General features: G+C 43.8%; 1 protein-coding gene and 1 long non-coding RNA gene across 6 annotated transcripts in view; one reads left to right on the plus strand and one right to left on the minus strand.

Annotated features, from left to right (window-relative positions):
* Positions 1–24519, plus strand: part of LOC123387058 — a 45377-nt gene that overhangs the window by 1424 nt on the left and 19434 nt on the right. The window lies entirely within an intron of this gene.
* The window catches only part of TCAF1 (TRPM8 channel associated factor 1), a 44980-nt gene continuing 30476 nt past the window's right edge, over positions 10016–24519 (minus strand). For 3 of the 4 annotated variants that reach the window (XM_004772065.3, XM_004772064.3, XM_004772066.3), the window contains exons 3-9: positions 19414–20408; positions 19048–19145; positions 17546–17759; positions 16994–17233; positions 15677–16014; positions 14131–14381; positions 10016–11920 (exon numbers count right to left, since the gene is read on the minus strand). In XM_004772065.3, the coding sequence (XP_004772122.1) occupies positions 11911–11920; positions 14131–14381; positions 15677–16014; positions 16994–17233; positions 17546–17759; positions 19048–19145; positions 19414–20408 (2146 nt within the window). In that variant the 3' untranslated portion in view covers positions 10016–11910. Of the gene's footprint in view, positions 11921–14104; positions 14382–15676; positions 16015–16993; positions 17234–17545; positions 17760–19047; positions 19146–19413; positions 20409–24519 lie in introns of all 4 variants that reach the window. The other variant, XM_013045651.2, reaches the window with a different exon arrangement.

Below are 24519 nucleotides of genomic sequence, written 5' to 3' on the forward strand. Positions count from 1 at the left end.
TTAGTTGAATTCTTAGGTTTCAGACCAGGAAACAAGCCTTTGGGAAGGAAAGTGGAGTCAGACACTGGGGGAGTGGGTCAGGAGAGGGCCATGTCAAATGCTGACTTTAGGGAGGGTCTCTATGGTTTTAACCAGACTCTTCCTACATCACTCTTTATGGTAAAGTAGCACTCTTCTAGAAGGACTCCCGAGAGTATTTTGGTGTTGATCTAATAGAAGAAAGGGCTTTAAACCAAGGTGGTTTTTCCATGGCCGGAGGGCGAAAAGTACCTGTGGTCATCCAGGTATCTGCCATCTGGGAGCAGGAGTTGGCTGAAGAATGGAAACAGAATAGCGTAGGAAACTGCATGACCATCCGTTTGTTTGTTTGTTTGTTTCAAATTTTTAATTTAAATTCACTTTACTTAGCATGGAGTGTATTATTATTTTCAGAGGTAGAATTCAGCGATTCAGCATTGTGTAGCGTTGTGACGGCCAGTGCTCATTCCATCGCGTACCCTCCTTAATGCCCATCACCCAGTTACCCCATCCCGCCACCCACGTCCCCTCCAGCGACCCTCAGTTTGTTACCTACACTTAAGAGTCTTCTGTGGTTTTGGAAAACAGTGTGGAGATTCCTCAAGAAATTAAAAATAGAGCTTCCCTATGACCCTGCCATTGCACTACTGGGTATTTACCCCAAAGATACAGATGTAGTGAAAAGAAGGGCCATCTGTACCCCAATGTTTAGAGCAGCAATGGCCACGGTCGCCAAACTGTGGAAAGATCCAAGATGCCCTTCAACGGACGAATGGATAAGGAAGATGTGGTCCATATACACTATGGAGTATTATGCCTCCATCAGAAAGGATGAATACCCAACTTTTGTAGCAACATGGACGGGACTGGAAGAGATTATGCTGAGTGAAATAAGTCAAGCAGAGAGAGTCGAGAGTCAATTATCATATGGTTTCACTTATTTGTGGAGCATAACAAATAGCATGGAGGACAAGGGGAGATGGAGAGGAGAAGGGAGTTGAGGGAAATTGGAAGGGGAGGTGAACCATGAGAGACTATGGCTGAAAAACAGTCTGAGGGTTTTGAAGGGGCGGGGGGTGGGAGGTTGGGGGAACCAGGTGGTGGGTATTGGAGAGGGCACAGAATGCATGGAGCACTGGGTGTGGTGCAAAAACAAAGAATACTGTTACACTGAAAAGAAATTAAAAAAAAAAAAAGAGTCTTCTGTGGTTTGCCTCCCTCTCTGTCTTTATCTTATTTTATTTTTCCTTCCCATCCCCCATGTTTGACTATTTTGCTTCTTAAATTCCACATATGAGAGAACTCCTATGGCATTTATCTTTCTCTGACTGCCTTATTTTGCTTAGCATGATACCTTCTGGTTCCATCTACATCATTGCAGATGACAAGATTTCATTCTTAATGATGACTGAGTCATACCACATCTTCTTTATCCATTCATCTGTCAATGGACATCTAGGCTCTTTCCATCTTTTGGCTATTGTGAACATAGCTGCTATTTTCTTAAAGGTCCATTTAAGATGTGGCAAATGAAAGATGCTGGCCATCATGGGTCTGACTGAAAGGTGTACAGGTGCAGCCCTCAGATCCTTGCTACAACCTGGAGAAAAGAGAGACTCCTCCATGAAAGTCAGCATATTCTCATTGGGCCGGAGTTCTGTGAGGTGCTCTGGGAGATGAAATGGTCCTGCAGTCAGTAAATCTCAGAAGACAGTAGACGTGATAGAACTGTAATACCACTAGGATTTATGTAGGTGTGAAAATGAGAAGGAGTGGTTTCTAGTCATCAGAGATGAACTTACAGGGAAGGGGGCGCTAACATTTAGCTTGGAAAAACATGAATGTTGTGTGCGGGCAGATAAGAGTGGAGGGCATTACACCATGAGACCACATCATGGTCCACAGCATGGAGATGTCAGTGTGAAGTCTGATTTGACAAAAACGTGCAAATGTTCACTGTGACTGAAACTTGGTAACAGCGATTGCAGGAGCGAATTAGGATGGTATCCCAGGAGGCTGGATTGGAGTTTGTAGTCTGGAGGGAAGTTTTTAATAAATGCCAGGTAGTGGGTGCCTGGGTGGCTCAGTCCTTAAGCGTCTGCCTTTGGCTCAGGTCATGATCCCAGAGTCCTGGGATGGAGCCTAGCATCAGGCTCCCTGCTCAGCAGGAAGCCTCTTTCTCCCTTTCCCACTCCCAGTGCTTCTGTTCCCTCTCTGGCTGTATCTGTCTCTGTCAAATAAATAAATAAAATCTTAAAGAAAAAAAGAATGCCAGGTGGTAAACACTGAGGCTCCCTCTTCAGCATCTATTCCCTTCCTCACCTCTACTGTCCTTTCTAAGCAGATCCCAGTTTTGTTCAGATAATCTACCTGACCCTTACGAGATCCAGTTGCAAGGGTAGGTATGTATTAGCTGAAGCCAAGCATGCTAGTCTCTCTCCTCCGTACTGCAATGACTGGCTCTTTCTGGGTCATACAAAATAAATAAGCATGAACAATATGATACTTAATTGTTAGGCCTCAGCAAGAGGCATACACAAATCACAACTGTTCCTATTAACCTGTGGTACATCAGCCCATTTTCTTCAAGCAGACAAAAATGCTTGCAGTAATTCCACTTTCTCACAAAGCCAAATGCGGGGGTAACTTCATACATAAGCTTTCTGATTATGGGCTACCATTAAGAGTCACGGGCTTTCTTCAGTTATTTTTAGTTATGAGTTAAACTTAATGTGGTCCCATATATCCTTTCCCTGAAGGGCCCCAAGAATCTGGAAGGGATTAGCCAGCGTCTAATTTAGGAATCAGGGTGGTTGAATCCACCTATGTGCTTTTGCTGGGATGAGTCACTGGAGAGGTTTACTAAGTCACTAAGATGACCCAGAACAGGTGCCTACAGCTGTCTTAAGAGTAAGTACTGTGGTGGCCATGAGAGTGCGCTGCTCAGATCTCCAATTGCGGGAAGCGGGCATGTACTTGACAGACAGCCCCAGCTGGTGCCTCTGTATCCTGGTGCTGGGGCCATGCTGGGTCTCTCCTGGCTGGTGATTAAGGGGACTAAAGGGAGGAAGCAGGCCCATTTGTGGGAGAGCTGGGACTTTTCTGATGGGCGACTGTGGTTGAGGGACTCCCTCCCACTGGCCTTGACGAGACTTTCTGAGACCTGCCTGCGGTGTGAGCCTTGCCTCTCCCGCTCCCTCCTTCATGAAAGGTACAACTACCTCAGTGTCTCTTGGCCCTCTCAGCCTCCTCTGGTCCCTCTCTGTTTTCTCTCAGGGATGTTTCCCTTAATAAATCTCTTGCACATCTGATCTCATCGTGGCATCTGCTCCTTGGAGGCTCCGGGCTAACACATATAGTGTTATAGTTATATCTCCCGAAGCTCACGTGCTCAAGTGCACGTATTAAATTTGTGTTATAATGGCAGTGAAGAGGAACGTCATTCCCTTGAGAGCACTTAGAGAAGCCTCACCCACTACATTTTCATTCTTTGGTACATTTATGATAACCTTTGTTCAAATTACATGGTCTTTCTCTAGGGCAAGTTCCTGCCTGCCTGTTCATCTAAAGCAATGAAGCTATAGTTTGCTGCTGATGTTGACAGGTGGCCAGCGCGTAATCAAACTCAGGAAAGCTTTCATATTCTCCTTTGGTGTCTTTGTGGAATTAACCTGGAACTCTGTTTTCTTTTTGGATCAAAAGTGTACAGAACACGTATGGTAGGAATGGGTAATATCGCCAAAAGGAACAAGCGAGGAGTTATCTTTTGTTTCCAAACTTGTCCCATCTCCAGTTCAGACATAGTGTTTGGTTTTTGACTGAAGAGTTCAGTTGTCTGGGAGCCAGAGGAGCTAACTTAGTCCAAGGCTGAGTGTGCATGTTTTTCTTCTGGCTCTGAAATATCAGAGCCACTGGGTAGGCACACAGCAGACCCAGTTTCTACAACTGCATGCACACCGGTGTGGTTTAGATGTCTTCACACACAAACCCACATATGTTGTCTGGATGTCAGAGGGGCTCGTGTTGGGAGTTGGGAGTGAGTGAAGGCCAATCTCTCAACAACAAAATTCCTACACAGAGTCTCAAAGCTCCTAGTCCTTTGGGACCAGCAACATTATTTTTTATGTTTCTTTACAACATAAACAATTATTTCCAAATGGATTATTCAGAGTTATATAACATTAAGGTCTTCCTTCTCAAGGCTTTTCATTTTATGCTGAGACTTGTGATCCAAGTGTCTCTTAATTTTGATTGAGGTTGAATTATGCAGCTTAATGAGGGAAGAGGGAAAATGGAGTAAGAAGCCAAGGATACCTGAAGCTATTTCTCATGACTCTCTGCACATTTGTCCTCATGGACAGCCATATGTAAGTCTGAGACCTCCATTGCTGTGCAAATTTAGTCAGTTGTTTCCACATCAGTTTTCTCCATATGAATGTGGTTCCAGATTCCACTTGTTACTGGGTCCATGACGCCATCATGAGGGGCCCAGAACTTAGAGGAACATCTTCATTCAATACCTTTGGTAGAGGGCACAGCAACTGCTGAGATGAGCCCCTCTTACTCCTAAATTCCACAGGCAAAATCTCCTATAAAGTGAAGGCTTCTTACCCAGCACAGAGACCAACATGGGGCTCAATCTCATGACCCTTAGATCATGACCTGAGTCAAATGCTTGATCAGCGGGCCACCCAGGAGCCTCTATTTTTTTTCATTTTAATGTTCAAAGTGGAAATAAGTACTATGAGGGCAGATGTTTTATTATGTTTATTATGTATTTCCCTCTGTAGCAGGAACTGGCCTTGTAGTATCTGCTCAATAAATGTCGATTGAATGAATTTATAGGTGACCCAATGACCTGATTGGATGCCCAAATTTGGGACATGTATCTTACGGATTTTATAAAAATTTTATGATTTTATGACTGTTAGGCAACATTTCCATGATCTTTTCATAAAAGAGGGCAGATAAAACATAAGGGATTTTAATTTAACTTGGAAAAGTATTTTCCTAGTGGCTTCAGCTAGTTTTTAGTGTTAAAAAATATTTAAAATTCAGTAAGGTCACAGATCTTTATTATCTTTTTAAAAATTTTTTAAATTTATTTTTTATTTTCAGCATAATAGTATTCATTATTTTTGCACCACACCCAGTGCTCCATGCAATCCGTGCCCTCTATAATACCCACCACCTGGTACCCCGAGCTCCCACCCCTCGCCCCTTCAAAACCCTCAGATCTTTATTATCTTATTCCCTGTCTCACAGAGACTGTAAATGCAAAAGGGGGAGTTTGAGCACTGGAGAAAATAGTTTCTGATACCCCTTTTATCAAAGCATTATGTATCTAATGTATAGGCATCTATAGTTTCTGTTTTAAATTCCAGTTGTTTTTTTTCTCCCCTGTATGGCTCAATTAGCAAGTGCATTTAAACAGATTGTGAAGATTAATGACTGTTGCATTATTCCTGCTAGGTAAAAAGCAAACTGCTGCCCTCGTGCCTACTTTCTGTTCCTCCTGGGAACACTCAGGGATGGGGTGTTTCATCTGAGCAACACTCAGACGTGGGGATGTTTCAGACAGTAAGTAAGTGACCCATCAGTATTGACTTGTGGTCCCAACTTCATCTTGAATTAGAACCAAGGCTTCCTTCCAGTCTAGGGAAGCATTAGGGAGTCGTCCTTTTCAGGGGTCTCTCTTGGGTACCTTGTGATATTAATTTTTTCCCTAATTTATCCCTGTGTTCAATCAAGAGGAATGCATATTTTCATATTGTATAGGAGGAACAGGGGCTCTTCATCCATTCTTTTGGGGTGAGAAAGAAAACAAAAGCAGCTGTGGACATGCAAGAGCTTGTCTGACACACTCACAGCGAGGCACTGTTATTCAATCCCCTGTGCATTAACAATTTATAGAACATCCACCTCAAACAAGAGCACTCTTGAGACCATGATGAAGCAAGACAAAAATGAGGTCCCTGGGCAACCACACAAGACCAAATCCCTCTTTCTTGTCTGAAATGAGGACCTGCTACTTTTTTCAGGAAACAATTATAGCTTTATGAGCACTTCAGTTAGCCCCACCAACAGATGAGATTTACTGAGATGATCATAGAGTTGCTTTTGCTTCCTTAGACTCTCCCCAAAATTATCCACCCAAAGCCCTTTGAACACCCTTTAACTGAGATGCCCAGTTCCTGCTGTGTTTAACCCTCGCTGCAATCTAACTTGTTGAACTACAGCTGTGTTGCTGGGGGGCTCTGGCTGGAGGGCAGGGATTCCATCATCTGTTATGACGTGGACATTCTCTCCACCCCATCGCGCTACACGCTCTTCTTTATTCAGTACCAGAGATCCACCTGGTGTTATCCGATGGTCGCTCCAACAGTACTGACACGACTCAGCTGTTTGCCTTTTTATAGTTTCATTTCAGTTTCCTATGAGGATTGAGATTTAAGTCCGCTCTGCATTTTGATTGTTCGCTACCAGTGGTCAAACTCACAGTGCCACAGGTTCTTGTGAATTGATGTCCAAAGCCTTGGTTGAGGCTTAGTATTGTTTCCTTGGTACCAGTTTGGTCTCAAGGCTGCTCTGACAGTGAGAACAAAAGGAGAAACTCGATGTTAAAACAAAAAACAAAAAGCAAAAAGTTGGCGTTGCCTCTCTCTCCAAATCTTGATAGAGGCTAAGGGAAGAGTTTATGAACTCTTTCAGGTACCTGGCTCTTATTGAAAGCACAGACACTTTGTAGATAACAGGAAGAGGCATTGATATAACCCGTTACATTTACTTGGCCCTGTATTACAGGTTGTGTTGAGGAAGGGAGGGATGTCTTCTGTGTTTGTGCGGTCTCTTCTGGACTGTGTGAGCTCACTGTTTTTATGTTGTACCTTTGATCATTTTGCCCTCCTGGTTCCCACCCTTCCCCTTACTGTCTGCCTCCCACCTATGTTATTTCAGATCTCAAAGTACACTAAATAATTTTGGAACTCTGTGAAAATGAATTTTATGTCAAAATTTAGGCCATTCATGCAAAGAAATTTTTGGCATCTACATGTATTTCTTAATTATGTATGTTTGAATTGGTGGGGCTAACTGAAGTGCTCATAAAGCTATAATTGTTTCCTGAAAAAAGTAGCAGGTCCTCATTTCAGACAAGAAAGATGAATAGAAGTAACATGTAATGGCCCTCATGTACACATATTTGTATTAATATAATCCTTGGCTTCTGGTACTGTCATCATAGCACAATGCATGGTTTATTTTTAATTTACTCATTCATTTATTCCATTTTTTCTAATATACTGAATACCTATAAAACTAAACATCCAACATGATGATAGAACATTAATAATAACTTACTCTACACAATCTTTCCTCACAAAGAAATTCTGCTTCTTTATAGTGTTCAAATATACAAGAATCCAAATGTATCAAAAGAATTTCTATAGCTCTCTTGAATTGGATGTGGAGTGTGTGTGTGTGTGTGTGTAATTAGAAGATGTCTGAAAAGACAAGAACAGACTCTTCTTCAGTGAAGACAAACAAATGGCTAGAAAACACATGAAAAAATGTTCATCATCATTAGCCATCAGGGAAGTTGAAATCAAAATCACATTGAGATACCTCCTTACACCAGTTAGAATAGCAAAGATTAACAAGACAATAAACAACATGTGTTGGAGAGGATGTGGAGGAAGGGGAACCCTCTTACACTGTTGGTGGGAATGCAAGTTGGTGCAGCCACTTTGGAAAATAGTGTGGAGATTCCTCATAAAATTAAAAATTCAGCTACGCTATGACCCGGCAATTGCACTACTGGGTATTTACCCCAAAGATACAGATGCAGTGAAACAAAAGGCCATATGTACCCCAGTGTTCATAGCATCAATGTCCACAATAGCCAAACTGTGGAAAGGGCCCTTCAACAGACGAATGTATGAAGATGTGGTCTACATATACAATGGAGTAATACTCAGCCATCAGAAAAGAGGAATACCGCTTTTTGCATCAATGTGGATAGGACTGGAGGAGATTATGCTGAGTGAAATAAATCAAGCAGAGAAATCAAATTATCATGATTTCACTTACGTGTGGAACATAAGAAATAACACTGAGGATATTAGGAGAAGGAAAGGAAAATTGAATTGGGGGAAATAGGAAGGGGAGACAAACCATATGAGACTGTGGACTCTGAGAAACAAACTGAAGGTTTTAGAGGGGAGGTGGATAGGGTGATGGGTGAGCCTCATGGTGGGTATTAAGGAGGGCACCTATTGTATGGAACACTGGGTGTGGTGCATAAACAATGAATCTTGGAACACTGCATCAAACTAATGATGTATTCTATGGTGACTAACATAACACAATAAACAAACAAACAAAAAGAATATGTCTGAAAAGTAGAAGATCCTTGTCTACCATACTTGGAAGATTGACTTCAAGGATGAGTGTCAAAGAAAGAAATATTTTTCAAAATGGAAGCTGAGCAGGGGACCAAAATCTTCAAAAGAATAAGCATAGATGTGATTTAGTCTTGAAAGAAGGGATAGCATGTGTTACTACTGTCAGCAAAAATAGTCAACATCTAAGACATTATTTGGTTATCTATTGGCTTGCTAAGCATACAGATTAGGAGAGGTTGGGATATCAGCTGGGCACATTGGTTTAGGGACTAAATAGAGTAATCTGTAAGGTCAGTATGTGAGAGCGGAAGGATATTCCTTAGGGAGCTCTATCTGGCCTTGGATTTGGACAATGGAAGAAAGTAAACAGACAGGGAAGGAAGAGCCACCAAAATACTACAAATAGCAAGACACAAGAAATCTGGGAGCCTAAAGATAATCCCCTAGATAGTTGGCTGCTTATCCAAAATATGGTGGGACAGGAGGGGGTAAACAGCAGAAAGCAGATTATGACGTTCAGGCAAAGTGGCAAAGAACATAACAAGGAGACTGACCAGTGGATAGAAATCCTCGGACACCATCTGGTCTCATATAGAACTAAAACTTGCTAAAATTGTAAATGAATAAGAATGCAGGCAAACATACAAACCCATTATGATCTTGAAATGCTTCCTGGAATTGGGACAAATATCATATACCTTTTTGGGAAAGAACACTGGTTGGCCAACTTCAGGCAACTCCTTTTCAGTGTTCTTCACTCAACAAATATTGAAAATCTGCAGAGAGTAAGCTTAATCTCAGATACATGGTGAGATCGGGGGCAGGCTTTGCTTTTTGTGGAACACATGAAGAATTGAGAACATGAAGTATGATTAGCTGGAAGATACTTGGTATGGCTAGAACCAGAGAGTAATGCGGAGATATGATGAACCGGGACACAGGTGGATCCCAATATTGGAAGGCATCATAAGCCATTTGAAGGATGTTGGTTGGGGCATATCTTAGTCAATATGAGGTCACTGGAGATTTTTATTTGAGTTTATTAAAAATTTTTCAAATACATGCACAAGGTAAAAAATTAAATAGTACAGGAGGACTTGAAATGAAAAACACAGTTTCCCACCCCACCCCTTTTAACCCTAGACCCATTTCCTAGAGGCAATGCATTTAACAATTTCTATTTTTAGATCTTCTGTTGACTAACTTGCTAACATTAAATAATATGTCTGGACAACAATTCTTGACTTATTAACTTTAGACAATCTTTAATAATTTCCCATTACAAAAGATAAGGATTTAACTGACACTACCCCTGGCTTTCCTTTGCTTATCCTTTCCCAATTTTTGATAGATACGCCATTTTTAGACTTCTATTGATTTAATTTATAACTTTGGACAGTATATTATCCTCCAGTTCTTGTCCCATCAACTGCAGACTTTATCTTCTCATTCCTACTGTGACTATCTAAGCAGCCCCAGTCTTCCTGCCACTTCCCTTCCACAACCAGTTTTCAACCTCTTTAATTCTTAACTTGTCAGAATTAATTATTTTCCATTTCAGTTCTGAACAAAACAGTAAGCCGTTCATGTTTGGTCTCTAGGCTGATCAGAACACTGAATACCAACAAACAGCATCTGCATTACTTTGGCTAAGTAAATCGTGTTTACTGAGAGCTGACATTTTCTCCCATACATATTCAGTGTTCATGAGCCTGTGCCACTTGTAAGGAGAGGTACCTACCGCCAATGTCCAACTGAGGCTCTTCTTACATCCTGTGAGTTTTTGTTGTTTCACAATTGGACCTGAATGTCTTGACACATTTCCATTTTCTTTTTGCTGAGTAAAGAATGTATGTCTCCATACTCTCAAACATTCCAGCTTCTCAAAGAAACTATGGAACAGAATGCACACTTTCTCCAAAGAGGCTGAGACGGTGTATTCTCATCTAAAATGGGTTGCTAAAATGACACATCCTGCTGGACAACTCTCACTCTAGAGTGAGACAGCCTGCGTGAGATGCATTGTTTTCTGGATTCTATATTTTCCTCTTTCCTTGGGTTTCCTTTTTATTTTGTCAGAGAACTTCCTCAGTGTACTTCCTCAGAAAGGATTCAAAGTAGGTCGACTGAAAAGTTGCATGTCAGAAAATGTCTTTATTTTGACACTACTTGAGGCAGTTTGGCTTGCAATAGTATTCCGAGTACAAAAATCTTCCTTAAGCGATTGCTCCACTGGCTTCTAGCATTCAGTGTTGCTAATGAAAAATCTGCTGCCAGTCTATTTCTTATTCATTTTTTGGATGAGCTAATGGTGATGACTTAACTTTATTTTCTCTGTGGACCCTTTTAATATCTTCCCTGTATACTTAATATTCCAGAAGTTCACAAGATTCTGTCTAGATACAGGTTTCATTGGGAACCCTCAATCTGGAGACTTAGTTCTTTTTGTTCTTCATTTTTTTCCATTTTACTTCTTCACCTATATTTTGTGTGTTCTCTTTTCCAGATAGTCCTACTGCTTAGATATTGATTGTCTAGATCTTTTCCTTTCCTCATTTTCTCTGCTATTTCTTTTTGTTCTATATCTAAGGGGCTTCCTTCAACTTTATTTTCCGGCCTGCCTATTGGATATTTTGGGCAGTTTAATTTCACTTTCAAGGGCTCTTTTTATTCTGTTTCTTCTTTGTTTGTAGCATTCTGAACTCGTCTTACAATTACACCTGCAATCTCTCTGAAGATACAGATTTTAAAATTATTCTTTCCATGTTCACTTTGTTTCCTCTAGAGTTCGTTGTATTTTTCAGGTCTCCAAATTCTAACTGGTCATTTTTCTTATCTGCTCCTCCCGTGTCCTCTCCCTTCAACCCCCGATGCCCAGAGACTGGGGATTCCTAGCTGACTATTTGCATTTAAGAATCAAGTAACTGTTAACTGTTACAGGGGTTGGCATGGGTATCCCCTGCCAGTGTATGGTTGGGTCTGTTTCCTCCAATAAGCCTCTTATCGGACTAGAAGCACTTGGGTCACTTGAGCAGGGGTTTCCATAGTCAGAGAATTAGCTGATAGGCTAGGGGGTCACGTATTTCGACAAAAAGAGAAATTTTATTCTGGGACACCAACTCCTACCTCTCCTCAGGCAGTTTATTCAATTTCTATACAAACAATTACAAGAACAGTAGATTTTTAATGGATACCAATAATGGTCTGCCTCTGTTCTAAGCACAATGGTTGGGGCAGGGTAGGATTGGTTTCACTTTTACAACTGGTATAATTCTTTATAGACTTTTCAGGTGCTCACTTTTCTTTGGGATTATGTTGTTCAGATCAGCTTCTATCTGAAAGATACCTTCAGTCTTTCATTCATTGTCATGCTTCATCCTCTTTCTCTCTTTCAGAAATGTGTTGAGATGTTCTTCACTTATAATCAAATCTGTTCAGTTTTCTTTGCCGAGGTGTTTTCACTTCTCTTTTGCATTTCTTGACTTCAATTTCAGTGGGGCCTGGGGAGGGAGGGGAGGTAAACTTATATGCTCAGTTCATCATCTTATAGTCAAAGTCCCACTGGAAGCATTAAAACAGGGGAGTGACATGAATAGCTTCCTATTTTAAAAAGGTCCCAGGGGCCATAATGCTAAAAATGAACTAAAGAGGGTCAGGGTGGATACAGATATTATTCTAGAGGACTAAGAATCTGATTTCCTTGCTGAGAACATGCAATGTCTGTTCTGGGGGTCAGGTGCTTTACCAAAATGACCCATCATTCAAATCCCAGTGCACTACCAGAATGCTTTCATGGTGCACTGGTGATGATAAATGAAACCTGAAAAAACAGGAATCTAAAAGACCTCATGATGCTAAAGTGGTCTCTGTCTTTGCAAAGTACCTTAGGAGCCTACCTCAAGTACTTTCTTTGAACTGGCATTTGGGAGACTCAAAGGGACTTTCTGTTCTGGTAAAACTCGATGAGGGGTGAGTACAAACAGGCAAAGAGCTGGCAAGTAGGGACATAAAGATCCTTCTGTTTGCTGGCTGGTCTCTTCACTGACTCATTTATTGCACATGCAGAGTACTGTAGTTACAAACACCCATTCTGTAATCAGAGTGCCCAGGTTCAAATCCCAGGTCTACTATCTATTGGCAGTGTAGACTTAGGCAATTTACTTGATCTCCTCAAAACTCAGTTTACTTATTTCTAAAATGGGAGCAATAAATTTCCATCTCATAAGACTATTGTGAAGATTAAATTAAATAATCTATATAAAAGAACGAGTATAGTATTTTGCATTGTAATCAAATAAAATTTTGGGTCAGTCTTATCCAGTTATCTGGTTCAGAAGTCAAGATTTCTCTCTGTGTGTGACTTTATCTGCCAAACTGGAAAGGAACTCTGGGCAGTGATAGGAATCTGTGTCGCCATGGAAACATAAACACCACACCTAAGCCAGATGCCCATCATCTCTAAAGACAAATGCTCTCCTGGATTTGCTCTGATTTTTCAAGTGACTCCCACTTCTGATTTAATCAAAGAAGGAATTCTACCTGAAAGATGGAATTGAATAAAGAGACCAAACTCCAAGTAGCTATTAAGGCCCCCGTTATGAATTTAGAGCCTGTGGATCCTGTCGATCCTAGAGCTTATAAAGCAACAGACCCCAATCCTTCCAGAAGCTGATGTATAATGTGTAGGGTGGGATGGATGGGTCACATTGCATCTGTGAATGCTCTCTAAAGGGGCAGTCTAGCTCTGAAATGCCTGATTAACGTTAATTAGTAATAACGGCAGCTGGCCTTTTCTCAATACCTACCAACGGCCAAGCACTCTTCTAATTCCTTTTAGAGGGAACTTAAATTTAATCCTCACAATAATTCTATGAAATAGATCCCATTTTATAAGGAGTTTGTCCAGAGTCATGTGACCAAGAGGTGGAAGAACCAGACTTTGGATGCAGGGAGTCTACTCTGAGAGATGATGGTCCTAACGTCCCAGCTGAGGCGAGAAGGGTTGTACTCAGCTCACTACTCTGTGGCCCAGCAGAACATATAAGAATCCCTCCACTCACAATCCTCTTCAGAACGATCAGTCTGAGTCTTCAGGACAACCCTGACAGGAAGGCATTTTTGTCCTCATCTCACACAGAAAGAAACGTGAGTAGAGAGAACAATGACTTTCCCAAGAGCTAATGCTAGCTGTGGGCTCTTTCTACTATACCAGACTGCTTTTCAAGCTCTTTGAGTACTGCCCAAGACACAGAATATCAAGGAACTGTCTGAGTATCCTGGTAAATTTGTGTTTCAGTGGATTCTATGGTCAGGTTTTTGGAAAAACTCATCAAAAAACAAAAGTCCAGAGAGTCCTCGGCAAGTCAGAATGAGCACCACCCCCAAGGACCATGGCCCACAGTGGTGAACCAAGGGCTGGCATAGAAGCTCTCAGAACCAGGCCAGTATGGGGCCAGGAGGGAATCTGATAGCTGAGAGCAGAGGAATAAGACTCAAACAGAAGGTCTGTCTCCTAAGAAATTCTGATTCCCCATTTTGCTGTGTTCTTAACCCACTTTCTAGAGATGGAGCTATCAGGTATTAAGATATGGGGGCAATGAGCCAAGAGGGCAAGGCTAGAACCCTAAGAGACAGAGGTCGAGGAGTGAATCCCCATCTCTGCCTACCTCCCCAAACCTCTCTACCTGCCACCTCGCTGGGCACTCCTTACATCTGTGTGAGGAGGTATAATTTCATAATATTTTCCTTCCATTCAGGCAGATAGGCCAGGCTGGTAGCCACTTCCTTCTGGATAGGCCAGGCCCAGGCCTCAAAGAACGGAGCCAGATTCTTCTGCACTTGGTGGGAGAACATCTTCACCCACAGATTCATTTTGTCCACATTGTCTGTGGGCAAGTTGGTCTGGTTCCTATACTCAGTGAAGAGACGGATGAATGGCTCCCAACCAAAGGCCTCCTGTAGCTGGAGAGAGAAAGCAGCAGCAGAAAAAGACATTTAATCCACAGAAGGAAGTCCCAACAAACACTGTCATCAACGAATAGAATGTATTGAACCCCTAAACACTGGCTTTATTTCTGTCAGTGGCCATGTCTGCAGCTCTTGCTGCCGGCCTCATGGGCTGCCCTTCCTGCCTTATCTCAGTAGGGCGTCTGATCGAGCACGGTGCTCAGCCCAGAGCAGACACTCAAGAAAGGCTGGCTGTGGAGACACCTGTTAGGATTATTATCAGTATTTACCACCTATGTCATTACTCCTGTAGCTCACTCCATCATCAAAGTGTCGGCAGGGTAGCACACAAGGATTTAAAGCTGGCCGAAGTGAAAAAAAATCCTTGTATCTTTCACAGCTGCAACATTAAACCCCCATAACTGGGGAACTGTCCCTCTCTCCCTTACCCTGACATAACCTGCATCAGTCACAGGTCTGTGCCAATCTGCAAGGCTACTGGTGTGGCCTCTCAGGAAAAAAATGTGAGCTCGGTAGAAACAGAAGTCGATGCACAGTCTAGGTGGACGGAATGAAGTTAAGTAAGACACGATTTTAGGAAAAGGCAGCTGTCCCGAGGCCACAGGGAGTAGCCCCTGTGAGGCCCGGTTATGGCTCCTTACAGTTAGGACGACACTAGCAGTTCTCTGAAACGCCCTTAGCTGGACTGCACAGGTGAGCAGCTTTTGTCCCTGGGGTGAAACGGCCCAGGGAGGAGACTAGAGTCTCCCGGCAGTTTCGCTCTCATTCCCAGGGCAGTGGGTACACCCAGAGAGGTATTCGGGCAGGTGGAAGAACCCGGCTGGAGAGTGAGTTCCAGAATCCCAGGTGGTGAGACTCTGCATGGTGGCCTGGGAGCTGCTCCAGGGACTGGGGTAAGGGAACTGGGGTGCCGGACAGTCATTCAAAGGCAGAGGCAACCTCATGTGGAGACCAGTGAGGCATCTCGGATTGCTCCTGAGGGAGAAACTGAGGCAGTTTCTAAGGAAAAAAATGGGTCCCATCCTGTGACGCGTGGTTGGGGCGGTGGGGGGAACGGACAGGATGTTTGGTGTGAGATCGCTATTCCATGACATGGTTTGGCTTCAGTCTCTGGTAAGTCTGGCTTTAAAGCCAGCCATGGTAACTCTATAGTACTATCTTTACCTCTGCTTTGGTCCTTTCATGACTCTCCTCTAAATCATCGTGTGAGGGTATGGCTAGGACAATTAAGTCCACTTTGGGGTCCCCACAGTGGGATCTCCCCATCCCCATCCCTTCTTGCCCAGTACCTGTAGATACGTTTCCAGGGCAGTCCACGCATTCCAGTTTTTCACATTGGGACCCTTGCCCAGGTAGATTCGGACTCTCTTCTCCCGAACTGGGGGCCACAGAGCAATATTGGCGCGACCTCGAGGGATGCCCAAGACTGTTTCATGCACGTAAACACACCACAGATTGCAGGTGGCCTCGGTGGTGTGTGGGGGGAACTCCCACTCCTGCCGCTGCTGGTTGCGGCCGAGCTCATGGACGGGTCCCCACAGCCCCTTGGTTCTGATCAGCTTCTCATTGATGAGCTCTTGCACAGATTCCAGATGGCACATGATGGGGTACCCCGCATGCATCCAGCCTGGGAATGCAGGAGGGAGGAAGAGGGGTTAGAACACACCCTCCTGTCTTTACCAAGACTACCAGAACCCCGTAGAGCTAGAAGGGCCATCCACACTGACCCACCAGGTCTCTCCACCATCTTCTCTTTCTGTAACTGTGCCTCCCCCTCACTTTGACCTGAGAGGAGTGGGACTGGTGCACGTTACCAACAATCCTTCACATTTCTTCAGCTTTTCCACTTTTGTGAGGGTGTCTTGTCTTGTGAACCTGTCTCATTATACTCTTTTCTCAATATGGAGAACTCCTGGATGGTGGCTTCCCTTTTTCATTACTTAGATACAGTGTTGCCCACATTGATGCTATTTTATTGTAATCATCTCTGTAAGGCAGGAAAACTGGGGTCTAAAGAAATTTCCATCGTTTTTTTCATTTCCACACCCCTGATTTGTTAGGCTCTTGACCCACTGGCAGAGATCTCTTCTTTCCGTGTCTTCTCAATGTTGTGTCCAACAACTGTGACCTGGGGCGAGACACCCCCACCCCTTTTACTTTCTCCTTGAAGTCCCCGATGGGATCCCTGTGAAATTCTAGCACTCTGTTCCTATGCTATTCCAGCTATTGGAAGACAACCCTTGACATGCCAACTTAGATTGTTCATAATTTCACATACTGCTCATGCACATTCCACAGCGTGCTTTCCTCCGGTCCCATAATCCCATCGTATTTCCTTATGCCATCAAAAGATTACTTTAGAAAGTGTCTGTTGGAGGTACACACGATATATTACTTAAGTATTCCATTCTGTTAGACACTTAGGTAGTTTCCAATTTTTTTGATTGGGGGATTTGGCTGAATCTATTTTTAAAAATACATTATCTCCCCCCTTTCAAGACTTGTATCTTCTATGTCTTGCTAGAAAAACATTTCTACTCTGTTGACTGCCTGCTGCATGGCTGCTGAAAAAAGGCCGTTAGGGGCGGCATGCACAGAGCACCCACCAACTGAGATCTGCACGTCAGCAACGATCCTCTGAGGCAGACGCAGAGGGAAGGGCTCGGCCCCCAGCCGTGCCACAGCCTGCATCACCTCGTCCCAGAGGCGAAGCAGCGGCTCGGGGTTCTCCAGCGTTCGGAGGTTGGCAGTTGGCACTGTCAGGATGATGTTGTCCGTAGCCAGCTCTCCCCAGGGACCTGGATTCTCCTGGATGCGCCTCTTCCACTCCTCCTGGGAGGTCTCCCCTGGGAAGAGAGGCCATAGGGCTTGAAATTCACTTTCCCAAATCCCTCATGTTAAAACATCCAACTTGAACCCCAAGAAGAGAACACCGAGGTCATAAGTGACCATATCACCCCTTTTATCCTTCTTCTAGGAAATCTCCAAGAATGTGGTTTGGTCTTCATCTCCGTGGCCCCAGTGCTGAAAATAAGGAAACTTAGCTTCCTCCCCTCTACCAGCCCGGAGTTTCTCTCTTCCTACAGCAAACAGCCCCAGATGATCTCCTGACCCAGCTCTCCCACTCCCTTGGGGTTCACCCCACAGTTCCCACTCACCCAGCTTATAGTATGGGGCATGCACAGCCCCCTTAACAGTGATAGGCACAGAGCCCAGTTTGCTGCTCTGCGGCACGATGATATAGAGAAGGCCGCCCCAGAGGCAGGTAATGGACTTGGTGGGCTTGTCCAAGCAGCACCGGTTAATCACGAGCGGACCTCGGAACAGCTTGCTGGCTCTGGTCAGGTCATCCGTGTGGCAGCCGATCTGTATCTGGAGCAGAGAGATCCCCCCGCAAAGTCACCTCGGGTGTATGTAGGTGGAAAGGGAGGGCTTCCAGGAGGTGGAGACAGGAAAGGTCACAGGGCGATGACCCCGTGCTAGCCCACACCATTCCAGCATTCTTCGGGGCTGTGTGGACCGAATCGTGTGTAAACGTCCTCCCAGGAGCTTCAGCTCCACAAAAGGTTGTATTGAGACGCTGAAGTGAGAAGCACCAGGTGTAGCACATGGACGAATACTGAGGAGGGCTGACTCCCACACAGGGCCCCTAGGTGTCTCTGAAACCCACAGAATCCTGGGTTGCCTACTTTGTTGTGGTGACTGGTCATCTTGGGAATGGGGCAGAGGGGTCTTATGGACTTCAGCCCTTTGCTGACTGGAGAGAAGCCCCAGGGGGAGGCAGTGTGACAGGCTCAGGAACTGGAGGGAGGACCCAGTTCCTCCCATTGGCCAGGCCCCCCCCCTTCCTGGGCCCGTGGAGTGGCTCCTGTACTGGGTGGAGTCCTGGGATTGTTCTCCCAGGTTTATGCTAAACAGGTTCCAGAACAGAGACCACAGTACAGACCCTACCTGTCACAACGACTCTCCAGGGGGACAGAGCAGGATGGCTACTTTTTCAAACAGAGTGTGTGCATGGGTGTGAAAGTGACAGAGCTGGAGGGAGACTGGGGGAGCAAGGGACAGTCCAGTGTCCTAGGAAAGAGGAAGAAAGACCTTGCTCTCCAGCGAGGGACTGGACAGGCACAGAAAGGGAACTGAGATGGACTGAACACTTCTGCGTGCCAGGGCACTCTCCATTTGGTGCCTCTTATTATTTTAGTTTTGAAAACATTTTATTATTATTTTTTAAAGCAGGCTCCACACCCAAAGTGGAGCTTGAACTCGTGACCCTGAGATTAAGGGTCATATGCTCTACTGACTGAGCCAGTTAGGTACCCATTTGGTGCCTTTCTTATTCTCCACTCTGGGACATAAGAGAAAAGCACAAAACTTAAGAGCTAGGAGTTGGTTAGGTTTGAGTCCTGGGCTCTGAAATGTATCATATCTATTAGCTGATTGATTGGAGTAATCGTGGACACACAATGTTAACATTAGTTTCAGGTGTACTAGATATTTTCAGTCTACCTACACTTGCAGCCTAGTTGTCTCAGCCTTAAAGTGGGGTAAAAGTACATGCCGCGGGTTCCAATAGGTTTTTTATGAGGATCAAAAAAGACAGTGACCGTAAAAGCAAGAATATTTGGGTTCTGCATCAAGTGGAGATGGGGTACGGCCTTACCTTCAGATCAGCAGAGGCAGCAGCTTCAGGCAGCGAGACCTCTATAATCTGCCTTCCAGGAATGTAGAGCCCGGTGCTCATCCAGCAATATCTAGTGCCTGCCAAAGCACGGAAAGGGCCAACTTGATCCCCCCACTGTGACACCATCTCCATCCAGCTCTGCACAGCTCTCTCCCTTCCTGCTGTCCTGACTCAACTCTTGCAACTGTTACCTAAAGCCCCCACCCCCATCTCCTTGAAAGTGCATGGCCAAGAGTGGAGATGGCCTTACGAAGTCATCAGGCCCCACTCCCGCAGCCCCCATGCTGAGCCCTCCACCCCCAGGGCACCCCACACTGAGCGCTTCGTCCCCTCCCCATTCAGTACCTGGATTGTTGCAGTTGACCTCAACGGTGATAGGAGACTCCGAGGGGCGCAGATAGGGGCTGCTGTACATGTCTTCAATTTCTGGCACTAACAGAGAGAGGTCACTTCCAGAATGGGCCAAGCCAGTGGCCAGGGAAAGCATAGCCCCCCTGCAGCAGTCATTGATAACAGGGTTTTCTCGGGTTGCGACTGGGAGCCGATACCGACTCAGCAGCTTCCTCAGGAGCCGATGCACAGACATATATGCAGGGATCTCGTCGGCAGGGATCTGCAGGAAAGCTGCACCGTCTGGCCCCAGCTTGGCCAACCAGCCCTTTTCCACGTTCCCTCTTTTCCTGCCCATTATGACTTGGAACTCGGCCAATGTGGTGCGGAAGTGATAGGTCCTTATCCCTGCTTTAGGCGTACGGAAGGGCCCTGGATTAAGGCTTTGGCTTGTGATGCTGATGCCAAAGGGGTTGAGGAGGAGGTTTCCTGGGAACCGAGCCAAAGGAGACACTCCAGGGTTCTTGAAGGCCCACCACCAGGCCTGGGCTCCAACAAACAATCCCCCACCCTCAGCTACAAATTCCTGCAGCTCTTTGACCCCCACATCACTCACGGGTTCAAAGCAATAGACACTTGCATCACTGGTCAGATGGGGCTCAATGCTGGTGTCTATGCCCCCGACCGCGAGCAAGCCGCTCAGTGTCCTGAGTTCCGTCTGCACCACGATCTTGCCTCGGCGGCCTGCATCCAGCCAGCGAACAGCATTGAGCAGAAAGGGGCCCAGTTTTCCCACGGTGAATAATACCTTGTGGCCAGTCACAACCACCCGGCCCCGGCCATAGCGAGCAGCCGCTATGACACAGCCGTGATAGGAATCTAACCCCAGGGGAAAGGCTAGAGCCCCATGCACAAGAAGCTGGGAGGGGAAGCAATCTGAGTTGCTGATATCCAGCTCTGAAATCCCATGCAGGAGCTCCTCTCTGTCCTCGGAGAGATCATCTTCACAGCTGCAAAAGATACAGGTGTTCTCTGTTAAAGGAGTTATCACATAAAGCTCTGAGAAGAGTTGCCGGCATACAGCAAGTGTCAGCTTTACTAACTAATATAATCACCTCTAGCTCTCGAGGGAGAGCTGGGAGAGCAAAGTAGACACATCTGACCCCACTGGGTGTGCAGGCTGCTCTGAGGGAAGACAGAGGGACATCCATTCTGCTCTGCTCCTTCTTGGAATGCAAATCCTCCAAAGGAAATCTCATAGGAAGCCCTGCTGTGTTTACCCAGTATCATGTCTTAGCTATTCTACATTTAAGTGTTCATTTCAGCCTTTTGGGCATTATATAAATAACTGAATGGGTAATCATGTTTTCATTCTTATAAAGATTATTTATAAATTTTATGCAGCCAGTTTTCAAGTCAAGTCAACAGAAGGCTGAGTTGGTGGCACCACTGAAGAATCACTATTATTTCAAAAGGTGGGGCAGGGGAGCTGGCTGGCTTCAACTCTAGTGGAGACCTTCTTGTTACCTGAACCCAAAGGATTGACTATCTACACCCAAACTCCACCCGTTCATGGATGGCTTACAGGAGGCTCATATCCATGCTCTAAGGTGTTTCTCAGTCCATTTGGGTCTGTCTGTGGACACGAAACCCCTGTAAGAAGACCTCAGGACACCCATATCCCCCAAATGGGAGATGCAGCCCTGGATACCTAGTGGGATCATTAGGGGGGAAGAGGTAAAGTGACCTCTAAAGCCTGGAGATCCCAGAACTGGCTATGCCACTTTTGTTAGGTAAACATTGGCAACATACAGCTAGAAGCCAGTGCATGCGAACACTGGACAATGGGAGTCACGTAGATAGCATCACTGTGTGTCTGTGTTGTGTTCTCTGTGGCTGCAAGAACCCCAGTTAACTGAAGGGAGACTGGTGCGCTTAGGAGGTATGATCCTTTCCTGAAGACAAAGGTATCACCCTACGAGTGACTCTCCTGCTCCTTGAAGCACTAACCACTGAAATCATTTAGCTGGCTCTTCTTGCTCTGTTTCCAAGTTTACTGAACCACCTTGTGATGATAATCTCGCTTCTGATGATCATCTGCCTACACAAAGAAGTCAGGGGCCAGGTCAGGTAGAATGTTCTAGTTCTGTGACGTATCTATTTCTCAAGCAACATCTTGCACAGTCTATCTTTAATTTGGTGATTTTAAATTTAAAAATATTAATTTTTAAAATTTTTATTACTTTGTACCTGTATACAAAATTAAAAGAAAATGTGTTTTAATTCTCATAAGGGGTTCTGTTTATAAATTTCATGCAATCAGTTGTTTGACCACCAAGTCAGTGAAAAGGTAAGCTACTATGTTTTAGATGAATACACTGGCATCAAGGTTTATACAGTAGCCTATTATGATAAGGTGGGTGATACTGAATGGGCAAACTTGAGGCCCAGACACCAAATCACTAGCATATCATCTAGACAATGACCCTGGGTCCTGTTCATGCTGAGCCGGGGGCACCCTCAAAAACATCTGTTTTCTAATAGCCATGTTATTTCTAATAGCCATGACTTTGGTACAGGGGAAGAGAAATTTTTGTTTCATAAAAAAATGATTTTGCTTCATAAAATTTTTTTTTGCTTCATAAAAAATTTAAAAAAATCTGAACTGGATTGTTTACTTTTCTTTCCCATTCTCTTCTGGAATGAAACAGAAGTTTTAAAATCAGAATAAATCCATGATTGCACTGAGTTGTGAAAAGGGCACAATCAGTAAACTGGGTTAGTGACAATTTATTGAAAATATAAATCAAATGGAATCAGACTGATCAGAAATCCATAAGCACAGAAGAATCTGTAACTGCATATATGTGAAAAAAAGATCAAGAAAAAAAGAATAGGGATTATGAGAAAATACGGAGATAATTATTACTGAGAAAATATACTTCCATAACCAATAATAATCAACCTAGAATTTCAATGCCATTTAGCATTTAAATAAACAAGAATCAGCAAATATTTGATGAAAAGTAACAGCATGAAAGAGAAGCACCAAAATAACCTGAGAAAACCAACCCCCAACGAAGTAATAATGATAGATGGAGTGCACTCCTGTTGTACATCCTGTGGGTTTGGACAAAGGCAGACATGTATCCATACTTACAGTATCACACAGAGTATCTTCACTGCCCTAAACATACTCCGTGTTCTGCCTATTCATCTTCTCATCCCACCCCTGGCAACCACTGATCTTTTTACTGTCTCCATAGTTTTGCTTTTTCCAGACATCATCTAGTTGGAATCAGGCATTTAATGTTCCTACCTGTCTGTTCCTGGGTTATTGGCTCATTTCTTTTTAGCACTGAATAATACTTTATTGTCTGAACATACCACAGATGTATTCACTTCCTGAAGGACATCTTAGTTGTTTCCATGTTTTTGCAGTTATGAACAAAACTGCTACAAGCAGGTTTTTGTGTGGATGTAACTCATTTGCATAAATAGCAAGGAGTGTGATTGCTGGATCCTATAGTAAGAGCAGTTTAGTTTTATCAGAAACTGCTAAACTGTCTTGCAGTGGCTGTACCGTTTTGCATTCCCATCAGCAGTGAAAGAAGAGTTCCTGAGGCTCCACATTCTCATCAGCATTTGGTGGTATCTGTGTTTTGAATTTTCAGTTTACTGACATCTCGTTGTTTCATTTTGCATTTCCTTGAGGACACATGATGTGGCATGTCTTTTCATATGATTATCTGACATCTGTACATCTTGGTGAGGTGTCTGTTAAGGTATTTGGAACATTTTTAATTGGATTGTTTTATTATTATTTTAAGATTTCTTAGTATATTTTGGATAATAATCTTTTATCAGATGTGCCTTTTGCAAAAATTTCCTCCCAGTCTGTGGCTTCTTATTCTCTTGACATTGTCTTTTGCAGAGCAGAAGTTTTAAATTTTAATGCAGCCCAGCCTATAATTATTTCTTTCATGGATCTTTGGTATTATATCTAAAAAGTCATAGCCATATTCAAGGTCATCTAGGGCTTACTTCCTGTTACCTACTAGGAGTTTTATAGTTCTGTTTTACATTTATATCTGTGATCTGTTTTGAGTTATTTTGTGAAAACTATAAGGTCTGTGTCTAGATTCATTTTTTGGCTTGTGGATATCCAGTTCCATCATCATTTTTTTAAAAATATTTTATTTATTTATTTGACAGAGAGAAATCACAAGTAGATGGAGAGGCAGGCAGAGAGAGAGGGAAGCAGGCTCTCTGCTGAGCAGAGAGCCCGATGCGGGACTCGATCCCAGGACTCTGAGATCATGACCTGAGCTGAAGGCAGCGGCTTAACCCACTGAGCCATCCAGGCGCCCTCCATCATCATTTTTTTTTTAATATAATTTTTTATTTTTTATAAACATGTATTTTTATCCCCAGTGGTACAGGTCTGTGAATCACCAGGTCCTCCATCATCATTTTTAAAGATTTCCTTTGCTCCATTTTATGACCTTTCCTCCTTTGTCAAAGATCAGATGACCATACTTATGTGTGTCTATTTCTGGGCTCTCTACTCTGTTCAGTTCGTCTGTTCTTTCACAAATACCACTCTTGATTACTGTAGCTGTATAGTAAGCCTTAGATAGTGTCCATCCTCCAACTTTGTTCTCCTCTAATACTGTGTTGAACATGCCAATTTTGAAAAATCAACTTCACGGACACCTAAAATTTATTTAAAGTCTATGTCTTGATGAGATTTTGTTACAGTTATACACTCATATAATCACAATAAAAATATATAGCATTTCCATCACCACAGAAAACTACCTTTTGTCCCATTTCAGTCGATCCAGTCCTCAGGCAACCACTGACGTGCTTGCTTTCAGTGTAAATGAGATCAGCCTTTTCTAAAGTTTCATATACATGGAATCACAAAGTATATCCTCTCATGTTTGGCTTCTTCCACTCAGAATACATTTTTGAGAGCAATCCATGTTATTAAACCCATCAGTAATCCCTTCCTTTTTATTGCTGAGTAGTATGCCGCTGGGTAGATAGACATCCCACATTTTGTTCATCCATTCATCTGTTGATGAATATTTAGTTAGTAGCTTCCAGTGTGAGGCT

Source organism: Mustela putorius, unplaced genomic scaffold (genome assembly GCF_011764305.1).
Source record: "Mustela putorius furo isolate JIRA1106 unplaced genomic scaffold, ASM1176430v1.1 tig00003845_pilon_pilon_pilon, whole genome shotgun sequence".
NCBI lineage: Eukaryota > Metazoa > Chordata > Mammalia > Carnivora > Mustelidae > Mustela > Mustela putorius.